Source organism: Sprattus sprattus (genome assembly GCF_963457725.1).
Source record: "Sprattus sprattus genome assembly, chromosome: 1".
Taxonomy (NCBI): Eukaryota; Metazoa; Chordata; class Actinopteri; order Clupeiformes; family Clupeidae; genus Sprattus; species Sprattus sprattus.
In genome coordinates this window covers 38,725,849-38,743,767 of record NC_137920.1, presented here as the reverse complement: position 1 = coordinate 38,743,767, position 17,919 = coordinate 38,725,849, and the positions used below count along the sequence as shown (strand labels likewise).

At 46.1% G+C, this 17,919-nt stretch overlaps 1 protein-coding gene across 1 annotated transcript in view; it reads right to left on the bottom strand.

Moving 5' to 3' along the window:
• The window catches only part of rptor (regulatory associated protein of MTOR, complex 1), a 146,553-nt gene that overhangs the window by 86,764 nt on the left and 41,870 nt on the right, over positions 1-17,919 (bottom strand). Inside the window, 2 exon segments of the mRNA XM_080847984.1 lie at positions 4,198-4,344; positions 5,720-5,878. Of these exon segments, the coding sequence (XP_080704110.1) occupies positions 4,198-4,344; positions 5,720-5,878 (306 nt within the window).

The window sequence follows — 17,919 nt, the reverse complement described above, 5'->3', positions numbered from 1 at the left end:
TGTCTCTCTGTCTCTCTCTCGGTCTCTCTCTCGGTCTCTCTCTCTGTCTCTCTCTCTGTCTCTCTCTCTGTCTCTCTGTCTCTCTCTCTGTCTCTCTCTCTGTCTCTCTCTCTGTCTCTCTCTCTGTCTCTCTCTCTGTCTCTCTCTCTGTCTCTCTCTCTGTCTCTCTCTCTGTCTCTCTCTCTGTCTGCACCTCCATCCACAGGAATGACAGAATTTTCAGAGGGACAGGGAAGGAGAAAAAGAGAACTATGCAAAAAAAAACATCCTGCCCAAAGGGTCAACCCCTCTACCAGGGAAGGGAGCTTTCTTAAATAATTTACTAACAGTCACTCAAAAATGTCTTTTCCTCCTCAGGTTTTCTCTAGATGCCTCATTCATGAGCCTGGCCCAGACCGCACGGCAGACATCACTACCTAGCTTCTCCCCTTGAACGTCTGCAGGTCTAGAGTGAACACAGTCGTCAGACCACAGCCAAACACACAGGCAGTGAGTCTGCCAGACAAGGAAACCGACTATTTTTGTTAAGCTTATTCAGCGGCCTGACAAAACCTTTCAGTCACGATGAGCATCCAACATGTCCTCAGAATACACATAACAGGCACTGTACCCCAAAACAGTACGTGAACCCTAAATGCCCTCAGAATACAGTTTAGTGAGAGTACCTGTTGAGACACAGTGCCAACCCCATCAAAAGACATTGCAAAGAGAAGGGCCACCCTGAAGTCCTGTGAGTATCTGATGGATGTTCTACTACTTAAGTGTATCCTTCAGAGGCCGTCTTTGTGTGGTTAGAGAAAAAATAAACTTCAGGTGACCTACGGAACCCTTATTACACTCTCCCACTGAGCCCCAAATGACTGATTGGCTCTCCTACAAAGGCTCTTCTCTCTCTCTCTCTCTCTCACACACACACACACACACACACACATACACACACACACACACACACACACACACACACACAGACACACACACAGACACACACACACACACACACACACACACACACACACACACACACACACACACACACACACAGTCTCTGTCTCACAGCAACACCACCACACTTTCAAAAACTTTCTAATGAATAATTGAGGGGCGCTTCGGCTATGATGATAAAAATTCAGCGGCGATGCCACAGCCGAGAGAAAAAAGTAAAATATAAATAAATAAATAAACAAAATTATGAGTGGAGGAAGACGGATGGGGTAGAAAAAAGTCCTACCCAAACTGAGGTTCCATTACTAATTCATCCCCCTCCAGATGCCCACTCTTCACTGTTGGCAGCGAGCCCAAAGAGAGGAGGCTCTGGAGACCTGTTCATACCAGGAGTTTACCCAACAGCTGCCCTTCATCATGCCCTGCACTGAAACACACACACACACACACACACACACACACACACACACTCAACCACAGCACAATCAAATACAACGTATGATCAAATCGTATCCAGACTGGCTGCAATCCTCTGGTTCTAATCGATGCTCAACTTCCAGGGGTTCTGCTGCATCACTATCTGAATGAATACCACCCAACTCTTTCCAAGAGTGTTAAATGTGCATGGTCACAAAACTTTGAAGTGCATATTGTTTTCATCACCTTAGCACTTCAACATTATCAAATAAGATAAAAAATGGAAAATATGAATGATAGGTGCCGAAAGAACTACACTATGAGAATATCAAACCACAGCATAAGGCAACAAGTCCAAACATGCAAAAGGAAAGTGAGTTGTTTGTCTTGAACAGATCCAATGCTTCTGTTTTTAATAAAAGCATTGATGGGAAAAATCAAGATAACATATAAATAAGAGCTCAATACTGAAGTCAATACAGTTGAATCAGGCCCTCCTTCAAATAGACCTGAGAAAAAGGCCTCTGGGCCCTGATGGAAACAGCAGCCCATGGGCACTGTAGCACAACATAGAGACGCTTAAGAGGGAGTGGTAAAGGTGTCGTCAAAGGCACTAAGCAGGCCAAATTAATTAGTGAACGGTCGCATCCCAAGACATTGGCTAGTGAAGTGCTAGATTTTTGCTTTAAACATTATTCACGAGGTGGTCCCACTGCATAAATTAATCGTAATGATCTAAAGTAAGGTGCGTCCTAGAGTTACGGCAAAATGTTTTTTGAGCTATTGCCCATATCAGACATGTGGGGCAAGTTTATATTATATATAAGTATAGTTTCATGTGGATTGGTGTAGTCTAAGTATATGATATCACCAACCAAAAAGTGGTAGAAACACAAGAAAAGTCATCATTGTGTATTTCCATCATAGATGATATCGGTTTACTGCTGACTGCATTATATTTAGGTCGGACACATTAGACTACCTCTTCCCAGGTGCTCAAGTCTTTAAACAAGAGCTTTAACCTTTTAAAAGAATATTTCTTTTCTTTTTTGAAAGCCTGCCAGGATATGTGTTAACTTTAAGGATAGCCAAGCTTGATAAACAGCATTAGCCCATAACACAGGTTTTCTCCTGCTTCCTAAAGAAATATGAAGGCATAATGCACCACTCAAAGGGAACGTGATTTTTTTTTTGCCAGATAGATCAATCAGAATTGGGCTGTGATGGTTTGTGATTGGCTCATGCAGATGCTGCCTGTCAGAGACCAATATGTTGCCACGCCTACGTCCAAAATCCATGCCTTGGTGGAATTTTGTATTTATCGAGTTTAAGTCAACCCAACCAGATTAGGCAATTTTTGCCAAGTTTCCACACCCAAAGCAGGACCCTCTGGATCTAACTAAACATGAAACATAAACCCAGACTTTACAAGAGGTACATTCATTGATCTGTTGTTGCATGTAAAGTAACATATGTGCTGTGTAACATATATTACACACATGCATGTTAAAATGTAACCGAATCCACATATGACAAGCTGACGTCAGCCTTCAGACTTGAGGAGCCATACTCTCCCATTAGACTCAATTTCCTTTTGGCTGACCCTGCCAAGTCACCATCGCACACAAGCACTCACCCAACACACACACACACACACACACACACACACACACACACACACACACACACACACACACACACACACACACACACTCACCCAACACACACACACACACTCAGTCGAGCCCCTAATAGAGTTCAGAACGTGTCTGGCTGCAGGAGAGGATCACAGCGATCAATGAGCACGTGCCCAGGAGCTGATCAGATGGAGTAGAGTGGAGCGTCTCAGAGACATGAAACATAACCAAACAAACCCAGACTTTTCAAAACGTATATTCATTGATCTGTTGTTGTATGTAAGGTAACATATATGTTGTGTAACATATATAACACACAAGCATGTAGAAATGGAACCGAATCCACAAGCTGACTTCAGACTTGAGGAGCCATACTCTCCCTTCAGACTCCATTTCCTTTTGGCTGACCCTGCCGAATCAGACACTCACCCAACACACACACACACACACACACACACACACTCACCCAACACACACACACACATACTCACCCAACACACACACACACACACACACACACACACACACTCACCCAACACACACACACACACACACACTCAGTCGAGCCCCTAATAGAGTTCAGAACGTGTCTGGCAGCAGGAGAGGATCACAGCGATCAATGAGCACGTGCCCAGGAGCTGATCGGATGGAGTAGAGTGGAGTGTCTCAGAGACTGAGCAGGAGCTCATATCTGGCAGACTAGTCTCATAACCAACAAGAATGGCCAGCAGGCCAGAACGTATGGACTGGAAAAGGAAGAATTTGGGTGTGTGGAAGAGAGGAGCGAGGAAGAGGGAGGGGGTGGGGGGTGTGTTTGGAAGAGAGGAGAGAGAAGGGGGGGGGGGTGTGTGTGGAAGAGAGGAGATAGCAAGGGTGTGTGTGTGTGTGTATGTGTGTGTGTGTGTGTGTGTGTGTGTGTGTGTGTGTGTGGAAGAGAAGCATTGCTGAGGAAAACATGAGGAGTGGGAAAAGAGGGAGCTGGTTGATCAGCTGGGAGATGCACACACACAGAGGAGGTGGTGGCAGTGTGTGTAAATACTGATCCACACGCCAGTTTTAGTACGTGTAGGGATGTCTCACCTCGGTCTGTGTGCACATCTTCAAGCGTCAAACATCAAAACGACGTGTGTGTGTATATCTGTGTGTTCGGCATAACAAGGTCTGTGTGTGTGTGTGTGTGCGGGCGTCTTTTTTGTCGCACCTCCAGCTCCTGCTCCCTCTGCAGGGCAAACTGTTTGAAGGACTTGACGATGATGCCAGCATTGGAGCAGTCGTACACAAAGATCGAGGGACTGCCCATCCAGGTCTGCAGGTCGTAGATGGAGAGGGGGATGTACTGAGTGTAGTTCTGAGGGAAAGACAGAAACAGAAGACCTGATTAGGTGCCAGAGAATTCAATGAAGACACAGGCAGAGAGGAGAGAGAGGGAGAGATAGAGAGTGAGAGTGGGAGAGAGAGAGAGAGAGAGAGAAGAATACAAGGAAGGAACAGAAGAAAGAATGAATAACCTAATCAGTCATTGACACCTTGACACCCTGGTTAAATCCCATGAAGACACACACTCAGAATAAGTGGAAGGGCAGGCGGCGACCAACTTGGCTTTCCCTAAAGAGACCAAAGGCTTGAGCTCTTTCAGTTTAGGGAGAAAAACACTTTTGAAGGTGTGGTGTCAGGATATACTGAGTGATTCGATCACAGCTTGACACGGCTTTAGATCCATCGCCTGTACTTCAGTCATTTTACCTGGTGACATACAGTCACACGAGAGGACATGAGGAGTGATAGAGAGTTGGACAGAGAGAGAGAGAGAGAGAGAGATATGGAGAGAGAGGGATGGAGAGAGAGAGAAAGATATGGAGATGAAGGGAGAGAGATATGGAGAGAGAGAGAGATGGAGAGAGAGAGAAATGGGGATGAGAGACAGATGGAGAGATAAAGAGAGAGAGAGATGGAGAGAGAAAGAGAGAGAGCGATGGAGATGAAGAGAGAGAGAAAGATGGAGAGAGAGATAGAGATGGAGAAAGAGAGAGAGAGAAGGAGGGGATGTTGTTGCTGAGCAGAGTGAGTGCCTGGTGTAGGTGCCACAGGGCTGTGGGCAGTGCCAGTGTCGGTGCCAGGGCACAGCAGGGCTGTCAGAATGAGCACCACAGTATGCTCTGATGAAATATTATGAAACAAAGACCTGTCTGCCTGCAGGATGAGAGTATGCATGTGTGTGTGTCGGTGTGCAACACTCTGCATAATAAATTAAATTTATATGTGCAGATAGCTAACAGATAGTTAACTAAGCTTATAGTGAAGAAAGCTAACAAATGGAGATGCATACAATGGATGTTTGTATGATAAAATGCCAGCGTGTGTCTGTTTGTGGTTGTGGTTATGAGTTATTTGTGTGTGACGTGGAGTGTGTGTGTGTGTGTGTGTGTGTATGTGTGTGTGTGTGTGTGTGTGTGTATGTATGGGCCCAGACGTATGAACATGTCTATGTGTGTCTATGTTCGTGTGTGTGTGTGTGTGTGTGTGTGTGTGTGTGTGTGTGTGTGTGTGTGTGTGTGTGTGTGTGTGTGTGTGTATGTATGTATGTCCCTTGTCTCACCTTGTTGAAGACCCAAATTTCCCCATTGTGTGTCTATGTTCATGTGTGGTTACGTGTGTGTCCTAGTCAAACCCGTTACAGTGTGTGTGTGTGTGTGTGTGTGTGTGTGTGTGTGTGCGCATCTCACCTTGTTGAAGACCCAGATCTCCCCGTTGACGGTGGGCCGGGGCACCCCGTGGCCGTTGTAGTGGAAGAGGACACGCTCCTCCTTGGCGTTCCGCCTCAGCGATGTGCACAGCTTCTTCACCTCGTCCACAGTGGGGTCCAGACTCTGCTTGTAGCGCGCCTGCAGCAGGACACAGCGAATGGAGCATGAAGTACAGATAAAGAGCTAAAGGGGGGGCTAAGGTATGATAAAATAGTACACAAAGGCTGAAGTATGGATAAAACAGCACATAAGGGCTGAAGTATGGATAAAGAGCACATGAGCGCTGAAGTATGGATAACGAGCACATACTGGCTGAAGGATGGATAAAGAGCATAAACTGTAACTTGCACTGTTAATGTAACAAAAACATCTTACAGGATATTTTTTGTTGCCATTACCAAATTGGCTTTTTTGCACGAGTATAACCTCACTTTAAAGAAACGTATGCTGCTGAACGTGTATCTGTATGTTTTACTTAGTATTTATGTCTTGTCTTATCTGTTGTGTCTGTGCACTTTATATGTTTCACTGTGGGAGAGAAAGGTCCTATCGATTCCTTGTTTATGTCTTGACATGTGAAGAAATTGACAATACATCTACTTTGACTTTGACTTTGAAGGGCTGAAGCTCTTCTAAGTAGGAGAACACAGACAGCTCACCAATGACACTGAAATGAAACTTGGTGACCTGTAGAGAAGTAAGAGTCTTTCTCAGTATTTGCTTTAGAAATGAATGGGGATTGCGTCACCTCATCGTCATCAGCAATCATCCATCCTCTCATCCCTAAATGACCCAACTCTCAGTGGGCGGCACAGACTGCCACTGGGTAAAAAGTACCGTGTTAAAACGGGTTTACACACTGACGCTGTTCTGGATCATTAACAAAATGTACAAAGCCCAAAGGACGACCCCTGGGTCATAACTTTGGAGTGGAAACACAGACCTCTCATTCTACCGCATCCAAAGATGCAAAGCAGGGTGGGAAAAAAAATCAAAGTTGAGGAGCAGAAAGTAGGTTATGACTGCAGAGCCCACCGTTTCGTTTGCGTCAGAGCACACACCCAGGGACCACGGCTGATATCTCTCTCAGCCCATCACAATATATCTTTCCCCCTCTCTCTCTCTCTCTCTCTATCTCTCCTTCTTTTCTCTTCTTATGTAACCAGAGGGCACTGCAAACTCTTGAGCGGTGGGTTATAATGAGAGACAGACCTTCTCATACAAATTATCACCCTGGCCAAAAAGACCTTATAGCACCCGATGCCCTAGTTTTTCTTCAGTAGGGACTCTGCCCAGGCACCATATAGATGAACTAGTTTTTGATAAGAATAGAAATAAACCCAATCTCTGCACCAGCATGGAGGGAGACTCCAGCATTGTCTGTCTGCAGACTGAAGCTCCTTTGAAGCTGTTGCTTGAACCGGGATGAGAGGCCGGGAGGGCAAACTTCTGTTCCAGAGAGAACAGGCAACAGGCAGATGAGGAGACAGACAGTCAGACAGACAGATAGACAGACAGACAGACAGGCGAGCTGAGCAAAGTAAACTGCAGTGTATCGCGTGTCAACGCCTAAATGGAGAGGCACTTAGGAGAAGATTGTCTTTTGGCGAAGGCAATCTCGTTCATGCAGACACTTCCTCTCGGCTCGGACTGAGGGGAGCCGGGGGAGTCGGGAGGAAGAGGGGGATGAGTGGAAGACGACGGGAGAGGAAGAGACAGAGGAGAGGAGAAGGGGAACTGGGTCGAGGCTTCCCGATGGAAATTGATCTTGTGTTCCGGCTCTTGCTGTTTAAGTTTCCGGAGACTCATTTAAGTCGTTGTTGTTATTGTTGTTGTTTGTTCCTGCGGAGTCAGTCAGTCAGTCAGCACACACACACACACACACGCACGCACGCACTCACACGTACACACACACAGGCCAAACAGTCACTAACAGAAAGGATGTATTAAACTCACTCACACACAACCTTTCCTAGTCTTAGTTCACTTTTCCCCTCATTTCATATTTTCTTACTCTATCTCTGCTTCCACTGTGGATCTCTCTCTGCTTCTCTCAAACTATCTTTCTCTCTCTCTCTATCTCTCTCACACACACACCAAACACACACACACACACACACACACACACACACACACACACACACACACACACACACACACACACACTCTTCAAATCTGACAGTCGCTGCAGGCCTCCGCTCTCTCAGAGAACAGAGGAGACGGGATGAAAGCTCAGTGGCATGAGGAGACTTGTGTGTGTGTGTGTGTGTGTGTGTGTGTGTGTGTGTGTGTGTGTGTGTGTGTGTGTGTGTGTGCGTGTGTGCGTGTGTGCGTGTGTGCGTGTGTGCGCGAGTGCTTGCGTGCCTGTGTGTGTGTGTGTGCATTCGCACGTGCGTGTGTAAATGAAGAGTGTCAAAGAGAGAGCACAACATAGGCACATAAGCATGTTTGTATGTCAAAAATGCCGATAAGCATTACTATTCTCCACACATTTACTAGATGAAATGCTACCCTATCTCTGAGGGGAAATGAAAAGCACCTGCATAGGGCTGCCTTGAGAAAGAATGCGCACGAGAGGGAACAACGAGAAGAGTTAGAATGCACAGTGAATGTCGTGAGAAAGTGCTCAGTGTGTGTCTGTGTGTCTGTGTGTCTGTGTGTCTGTATATGTGTTTGTGTGTGTGTTTGTGTGTGTGTTTGTGCGATAACACTTGTGTGTGTGTGTGTGTGTGTGTTGGCATGTGTGTATGCACGTGTTAGTGGGTTTGTGTGAGTGTGTTTGTTTGTAAGCATCGTGCTGAGCTCACTCCAGCTGGTGCGGGTGTGTGTGTCCGAGCGAGGCGGTTTCTGCGCGGTCGGATCTTATGTAATCGCTCTGGCGTGCAACAGAGGCCGGTGTCCCTGCGTGCGTGAATCATCTTAACACACGCTCAAATATGCATCGCCCAACAAAGCCGCCATTTTAAACACCCCACCTATTTTCCACACCCTTCCCTCTCCCACTTTCAACAATCAAGCAACAATCCGCTCTCCAATCCCATCTTCAAAAATGGCTCAGAAATGTAATTAGACCAAAATATAATGCCACATTTTAAAATTGAAATTGCCAATTTATGATACAACCCCACCAGAGCTTTACTTGTATTTTAATTTCAGTTTTATTAGACAGACAGTGAGACTAATTAAAGACGACCACCTAAACTGATCTGTCTCAAATTCTCAAATGTAATACATTTGATCATCAGCCTTGAGCCCTCGGGTTTCAAACAAAATGTCTACCCCATGGTCATGATAATGTATGTTAATAAAAACTATGGTTTTACTTCTTTATCGTTTACTTCCCTCTTATCATTTTCAACCAAATCTTGGTCGCAATCACAGATACACAGGACATCATAGGAATGGTTTATCAGGGACCACAGACTGAATCAAACATGCCATAAATAACCTGTACTCTTTCCCTTACAGATCACTTGGGGAAGGTAACCATTTTAGAGTGTTCTGATAGGATTGCTGAAATACAGTTAGTGACTGGCCATTTTAAAAGGGTCGATATGAAGCCCTTATGAAATCAGCTGATATTGAGAGGGAGAAAATTGCATTCCGCGCCAGAGTTTGGATCTAGGCTTCGAAATATGAGCAGGAGAGATAGAGGGAGTAATTTCATCAGTAACTGAGGAATGTGAATGTTGGGGAAGCCAATGGTGGTCTCTGTCTCTCTGTGTGTGTGTGTGTGTGTGTGTGTGTGTGTGTGTGTGTGTGTGTGTGTGTGGCTCGTGTATGTATATGTGTATGTACTGTGTGTCTTTACAGGTCTCAGCCTGAGGGGGGAGCTCCTGGACCCTGATTCCCTGCTGAGCTTCAGCTCCTCTAGAGGCTTCAGAAGTGTTGCCCCCATCCCTCCCTCCCTCCTCTTCCATCCTTTTCTTCCATTCTCTCTCTTGTCTCCCCGCAAGCTTTTTTCCAGTTTTTCACCTCTCTCTCTCGCTCACGCTCACATACTCCATGTCTCAATACACCCCGCCGTTCCATTCGTAGCACGAACTCTCTTTCTCTCCCTTCCTCTGACTTTTCCATGCACCATCGGTCCCTAATCAGTTTAAGCTTGGCCTGGGAAAGCCCACAAGGTCCTCATTCTATCCATTAAGCTTGGCAGCATACTCTCTTCTCTTCTCTCTGTGTTTCTGTGTATGTCTTCATATTAAAGCAAGCATGCATCATTGTGTTAGGAGCTCTCTCCTCCTGCCCACAGTCAGAGCATAGGGAGCACGCTGGGCAGAATATACAGCCAGTGCTTTTTCAAAGCCTTTTCATCTCATCTGAGGGGAATTGTGTGGATCAGAGCCCTTTGGGTCAAGTCGAAACACAAGACACGATTTGTTTGCTTTCTGGATGGCGTAACGCTGGACTGCAGATGGACAAGGCTCAGTGGAGTCAGCCTCCACCGGTTCAAATGTGACCAAACTCCAATTCAACAAACTCAGAAGCAGAGGCGAAAGTGTCAACAGTGTGAGGAGAAGCTGATGCAATCATCCAGACCTGTGGACACGTAAGCGGCTCTCAACCACAACGAGAGAGCAGCAAAAAAACTCCTATTCACAATGAACATGCATGCACGCACACGCACGCACGCTTGTGTCGCTTGTGCGAATAAAGTCTGACAATTATATGCACAATTATATCCACACACACACACACACACACACACACACACACACGCACACACGCACGCACGCACGCACGCGCGCACGCGCGCACGCACACGCACACGCACGCGCACGCGCACGCACACGCACACGCACACGCACACGCACACGCACACGCACACACACACACACACACACACTCGCACTAGAGTGGTGGTAATAATCCAGCAGGAGAAAGAGAAAGCATACAGTACCACTACCACATGCTAAGCCACTGATTGTAAAACACAGAGGTGCCTAAACCAAAGTGCGTGCTAAACCAGCTCAGACCTCTCTGTCCTTGAGAGTGCTTGAGTACATTACCATCGAGTAATATCAAAGGCCTTGATTAAATCTTGCATAATTGTTGCATAACCACAACCTGTTGCCTGTACCAAATTCAACTAAAACTGGCAGAACGAATAAAGCCAAGCCAGAACTAAAATCAGTGTAAGCCTTTTTGTGTCGATTTAATCTGAGGAGAGAACCTGCTTTAAAAAAAGACCGTCCATGATCTTGAGTCGGGCCACGTAAAGCCTGCCGTATGTTTTGAGGCTAAAATACATTAGATTACACATGAACTAATCCGGTGAGATTGCACCTTCCGAACGCTGAGATTCAATCTGATGGCCGATGACATAAACTGATTGTTCTGGGTTTATGCCTCAACGAGAGCTGCATAACCGAATGAATGTGTGGAGGTGTTCTGTACAGTAAGTCTGTTTCTCCATCATTTTAATGAAAGTTACGTGAAAGTATAGTGAAGAAATACATAACTCTGGTTAGTGAATGAGCTCTGGGAGAATGGGTTACCTGTTCATTCTAAACTCCACACTCTAGAAATCGACCTCGACTGAGACCAAAAAAACAAAAAGCTTTCATAAAAACACAAAGTGAGGAGAACCACTTGTTGGTGTCAAGTAGTCCGACCTACTTTCCCTCCACTTATGCGTTGCCAAGGTTGCATTTTAAAGAGGAAGTTAAAGAGGAAAGGTTGTTTGGATGAAAAATGAGCCGTCCGAGAAGAACACTCTCCTCCGGAGGGCCAGATCGGGTTCCAGCGGCTCAGCTGATGCGATCGATACCACAGGGTGACCAAGGAAGGGGAACCGAGGAGCCAAATGATGCCACCACCGGGCCTGGTACTTGTGATGCCTGAACCAGCAGGAGGAAGATGATGTCAGCCAAGCATGGGCTGCTATTCTGGTCAGTTCATATGGCACAAAAATGAAGCACATGGCACAAGGGCATCGCTGCGTCGTTTCATTGTTTCCTGCGGGTGGTACTAATGAGGCGCCAACGCATCAGTTAGGCAAACTGTTTAGGGCACGTTTCTAACGACCCACTCGCACACACACTCTCAGACTGTCCAACCTCCTGCTTGCCGACTCTCACACACACACACTCTTTCAGATGGTCTTCAACCTGCTGCGTGTCCAAAATGGATTCTCCAGAACCGTGCGTAAATGTCAGGGTGACAAACAGTCAGGGCAGTCAGCGAAGGGTGACTAATCAAAACGACTACGGCTCTGTACCAGCCATGAAACACAATGCAATGACGTGTATTATTACGTCAAGATTTCCAGCCGATAGCTGAAGTGCCAGAGCTGACACCTGCGAGGCAAGTTTGAGGTGCTGCTGACGTCACAGCGCATGACTCAGTGTGCAGGTCGTGCAGGCAGCGTGGCGTGCTGCCGTTGGTTATGATGACATGACTTACAGCGGCTTAATGCTCTTTACGTGACTGAGGCGCCTGTCAGCTGTAACAGCTGTGAGCCTGAGGCTCCCAATCCGCCCCACATCTGTGACAGGCGCAAGTCATAGGTGATGAGGACGGGGTGAGAAAAAGGCTTTCTTCCTTTAAGCCGCCTTCTCTCCCTTCTGAACCTGTCTGTCTCGTCATCCCCTCTCTGCTCCTCATTTCGCTCTCCAACAAGGAGAAGAAAAAAAAACGTAATAAAAGTCCCCAACGTGGCACTATTTTTGGAGTTGTTTCGAGCAGAACCGGAGAAGAAGCGCAGGGACCGAACAGCGTTTCCCAGAACGCTGTGGGGCTCGCTGACCTCCACGGCAATTAGGCAGCGCCCTGATGAAAGTGGCAGCGCTGCCTGGGGTGGAGAGGGTGCAGAGAGACGGAGGGAGCAGAGAGCGAGGGGGGGGGGGGTGAATAGGCAGGAAGACGAAGAAGGGATGAGTGTCCTCTCTTCTGGAGCAGAGCGCGTGCAGCAATTAGAGAGGAGGGGAGGGTCGTCGTCTATCCCCCCCACACCCCCACAGGCACACAGCGGGCGCCTATCTGGCCCTCTGCCGAGAGCTGCGAAGAGAGCTACAACCAGTGAAGGCAGGCGGGTGCGTACCTCCAGCCCGGCCTCTTCCAAAAAACTCTCTCAATTGTCCTGTGGTCACTGTGAAGGTCAGGCACAGAGGTGTTGATTGAATCAGTTCACCCCAAAGCCCCTTAACTCTGGCCCTCAATTAAAAAAGTCAGCAAGCCGCTGGAACTGGGTCGCGGAGCAGCACAGCGTGGGTCCGAGGAGAGGCTGCCAGCCAAACAGCACTGATGTGTGAATGGCACAGCTCAAGGTTATGAGCATGTCTGGGTTTGGAACTATTACTCAGCAATGATGTAGCCTATGCATTAAGGCTATACAAAAAGTAAACTTTGGGAATTGAATCAAGACCGAGGGCTAACTTTTGAGGAAACTTGATTTATATTCATGCCATGATGCATTTGATAATGGCATAAAGTAAATGCAATCGTGTAACCCATCTTTTCTAAATGAACAGCACTGGACCACTTGCTGAGACTTAGAAAATGGCTGCCATGCTACTTTTCAGAAACTTGTGGTTTAGTGGCCGCTGACAGGCTGGGAAAAGGCATCCGCTCCAACGCCACGTCACCTCTCAGCCTCCTGTCGCACAAGACAAGACTCTGATGAGCAAAAGTGGGTTGCTGCTCCATGCTTACTCTTTCTACAGCTCTCAGTTTATCCACACACACTTTGTTATTTGCTGAAATACCAGCACACACACACACACACACCAACACAAAAATCACTAGAGTAACGATACACAAAATCCACAGTTTGGAATGTGCCTCGCTTTTGGGGTCGCGGTTTGGTACACTTTCGGCACAGCAGGGAAAACAAAACAAAAAATCTATTTAAAAAATGTAAACATTCAACAGTGGCTCATTGGCCATGATTAATAATATAACAGTTTAGGCACTCAAACACTGGCGTATTGTCAATATGAGAAATCAGAATAAACAACAACAAATAACAGAAATATCAGTAATGCTTCCTCTTAGGATTCTGACCTGTTCATAATCCTGAACTGCAGCTTGTGTTCATGTATACAGGACAGGGACAACCGACTGCCTAACATGCACACATGAAGTGATATTGTAGCAGGGCTCATACACTTTGATTATCTACGACCAAATATGGTCGAAGATCTGCAGCAATAAATAATCTATAGCATTTGTAATTAATGTGGAACAGTGAGAGACTGCTTGAACACTGGGAGGAGATGGAGGAGAAGTGTGTCCACAGACTTTTGGAGGATGGCCTGGTGTCAAGAAGGGCAGCAAAGAAGCCACTTCTCTCCAGGAAAAACATCAGGGGCAGACTGATATTCTGTAAAAGGTACAGGGATTGGACTGCTGAGGACTGGGGTAAAATCATTTTCTCTGATGAATCCCCTTTCCGATTGTTTGGGGCATCCGCGAACAACCTTGTCTGGAGAAGACAAGGTGAGCGCTACCATCAGTCCTGTGTCAAGCCAACAGTAAAGCACCCTGAAACCATTCATGTGTGGGGTTGCTTCTCAGCCAAGGGAGTGGGCTCACTCACAATTTTGCCTAAGAACACAGCCATGAATAAAGAATGGTACCAACACATCCTCCAAGGCAACTTCTCCCAACCATCCAGGAGCAGTTTGGTGATGAACAATGCCTTTTCCAGCATGATGGAGCACCTTGCCATAAGGCAAAAGTGCTAACTAAGTGGCTCGGGGAACAAAACATTGATATTATGGGTCCATTGGCCAGGAAACTCCCCAGACCTTAATCCCATTGAGAAATTGTGGTCAATCCTCAAGAGGCGGGTGGACAAACAAAAAACAACTAATTCTGACAAACTCCAAGTATTGATTATGCAAGAATGGGCTGCCATCAGTAAGAATGCGGCCCAGAAGTTAATTGACAGGATGCCAGGGCGGATTGCAGAGGTCTTGAAAAAGAAGGGTCAACGCTGCAAATATTGCCTTTTTGCAATAACTTCATGTAATTGTCAATAAAAGCCTTTGACACTTCTTAAATGTTTGTAATTAGTTTGCTTGCCCGAAGGGAAGCACACTATTGTTCTTCATAAATTTTCTTTATTCCGCCTGTTTTTCTTGCATCGAATCAGGCCTCGCTCGTTCGAGGTACAGACGCCGTTCAAACACCAAAACGTCCGGCCCGATCCGGTGCAACCTGCTATATCTTTTCGTGGCGGTTCTCCTTGCCACTCCTTTTTATTCCTCTTTTTCATCACCTTTTTCTCTCATAGACTAACATGGGGGAATCTTGAGCCATTGTGACGTCACCCACTCTAGGACAAGAGACTTCATTTCTGTAACATGGCGGTGGCATCAAAATAAATAAATGACTAGCTGGGCTGAGAGTTTCAACCTCCTCTTACACAGACAGTAAGAGACAGGGTTAACACAACACACACAGCCATGGAAATGTAAAAAGCAAGTGGAAGTATACAAGACAGCTTGATCAACAACTCATTCGCGAACACCATTGCTACAATATGCGAAGCAACTAGCCTAGCCCCATAGTAAAACAATATAAGCAGCTAGCTAGCCTAAGCTAAGCTATTAGCATACATGCTAGCGGGAGCAGATTAAATGTCTGTGCGATTATTTCAACTGCCATACTGGAGATTTCGGTTCACTAACCCAAGTTTTCGCAAGGTACATTCCAGTACGTTTCAGACAATAAAACCAACCGACACCAAAGAATTTTAAATTTTGTACACATTCTGTCAACCATACTCATGAGCTGCCTGTATTCCAGACAAAGGTTTGCCTTTGCAAGAAGTAGGCAATCTATCTGGCCAAAAATTGACAATTTTAACAATCCCAACCATCATTGAGCCAAATACACCTCTAGGCTACATCAATTAAAAACAGCTATGTAGACCACAGCGATTTTTCAATGTAATTCACGTCTGTCTGTAGCTAGATTTAGAACAGTGCAAATTATCCATATGATCGTGTTTACATACCTGTTTTCCGTATGAACAAGCCACCGCATTAATTCCCATATTGTTGCAGAGATGTTTCCTTTTACCTAGATCATAATTTCTTACGAAGTGTATCAACACTTAGCTCAGTAAATCAGTATAACGAAACTCTGGAACTATTATCACCATGACAGCTGAAATGCTTGTGCATAGTAAATATGCAAGTTCCATCATACATCTGATTTCCACCATAGAGAGACAATAAATATATTTACATTTGAAGCACAGACAAGATTTATTGCAGCCGCAACACACACAATTAAAACAAGCAGATTAAAACTCAGCAAATACCGCACAATTCAGGTGCACTCATGGATTAACACGACCTTTGGAGGTAAATTACACATACACAATAAGACAAATGTCACTTGGAGCCTATTTTAAGACTTCTCCGAGCTAAATGTAACACACTAGACCCTTTCACAATAAACAAGCAAACAAAAACAGAACAACAAAGACACCGTCATATGTCTAGACGTCAGTGGAGCCAAAATATAATGGTTGAGCTTGGTTGCCATGTCTGATCTTTTGTGTGATGTTATGGCTGCAACGTCAAAGGTCATGGCCGCAACAGAGCAAGCACACTCTCGCAGTTCGTTCACGAAACGCATTCTAGTTATACTTCTGTCTTCCATAGTAGCATCTGATAAAAATATCTAAAGACACTGAAGCAGTAAACTTTGTGAAAATGTATATTTGTGTCATTCTCAAAACTTTTGGCCACGACTGTACATACAGATACACACACAATCTCTCTCTCTTTAAAACACACACAGCTTGGATTTGGGGCAGGTTCTGTGCTGGCAGTGTGCTGTGAGTGTTAGAGGCAGCAGGACAATGTGTCCGTTCCTGTGACTAAGTGAGAGCATTCTGTAAACAGCAGGAGGACGGAGCCTGTTTTTACACACACACACACAGGACAGTAAGTGAGCCTTCACACACAAACATACCGGGCGGATACTTCATATGGCACACACCCCATTGCTTCCCGAGGCATGAGTCAGGGGTGCTGTTAGTCACGTCCATGTGCTCCATGCACCAATCAATGCCAGACATCCTGTCTTCCTGGCACAGGCCTTCCTGTCCTCACCACACCTCAGACAAGGAGCCCTGCTCCTCTAGGAGCCGCTGGAATCAATGCACTTCTGATTCCCCTACAGGCCACACCGGTGATTAGCTGGTCCCATGTTCATACTTGGCAATCACCATTTACATTTTAGAGCAGCGCATCAGTATATTTTATGTCATTTTCTAGCAAGTCTCTGTAGTGTTGAACAAGGGTGGAGACTTAAGCTTAAGCAGTTGCATAGAGAACCTGTGCCTTACGGCTTGCGTCTAAAGCTCACAAGCTATTTACTATGCCGGAAACATCAGACTTATGACCCTATGACCTTACTCACCTAAAACAAACTGAAGGCGAAAAGCCTTATGAGGGTAACTACTAAGGCAAGATTTGAGTGGTAGTATCATATCTCTCTTTTCCCCTCTTACGCATACGCATATACACACAGAGAGAAAGTTGTGAGGGTGGTCCTAAAATGGCTGCCAAGTTGCCTCACGCCTGAGGATGCTTGTCAAGACTACTTGCAATCAAATGACACGCAGACACACTCCCTTTCTGGAACACTCCGTGGTGATCATCGCAAGTCGAGTGTTAGTCGCCGCACACATCTCCCAAACTGCCTACACACTCAGCGGGCCTAACATCCACGTGGCCGGGCGAGCGAGGTGACATGACACAACACTTGATTACATCAAACTCAATTTCGATATCAACTTCCCGCTGTTCAAAGCATGGACACACTCACTCCACTGACAATTTTCCTGGGAGGATCTGCATCAGTCAGTAATAAAGTGTCGGCTTAATGCGAAGTGACGGGGACGAGATGAGTCCGAGAGAGGGAAGAGTGGGAAAGAGGTGAGAGAGAAAGAGAGAGAGAGAGAGAGAGAGAGAGAGAGAGAGAGATAGAGAGATAGAGAGCGAGAGAAAGCGAGAGAGAGAGCAGTGGAGAGATGGAGAGAGGGAGCAAGAGAGAGAGACTGGACAGATGCGGAGGAATGGAGATACAGACAGACAGAAAGGTGAAAAGATGGTGATGGAGAGAGACAGGTGTGGGGGAAAAGATGAAGAGGGAGAGATATATGGATGGAGAGAGTGGAGGAGAGAGAAAGAGAGTGGACAGGAGAGAGGGGGAAC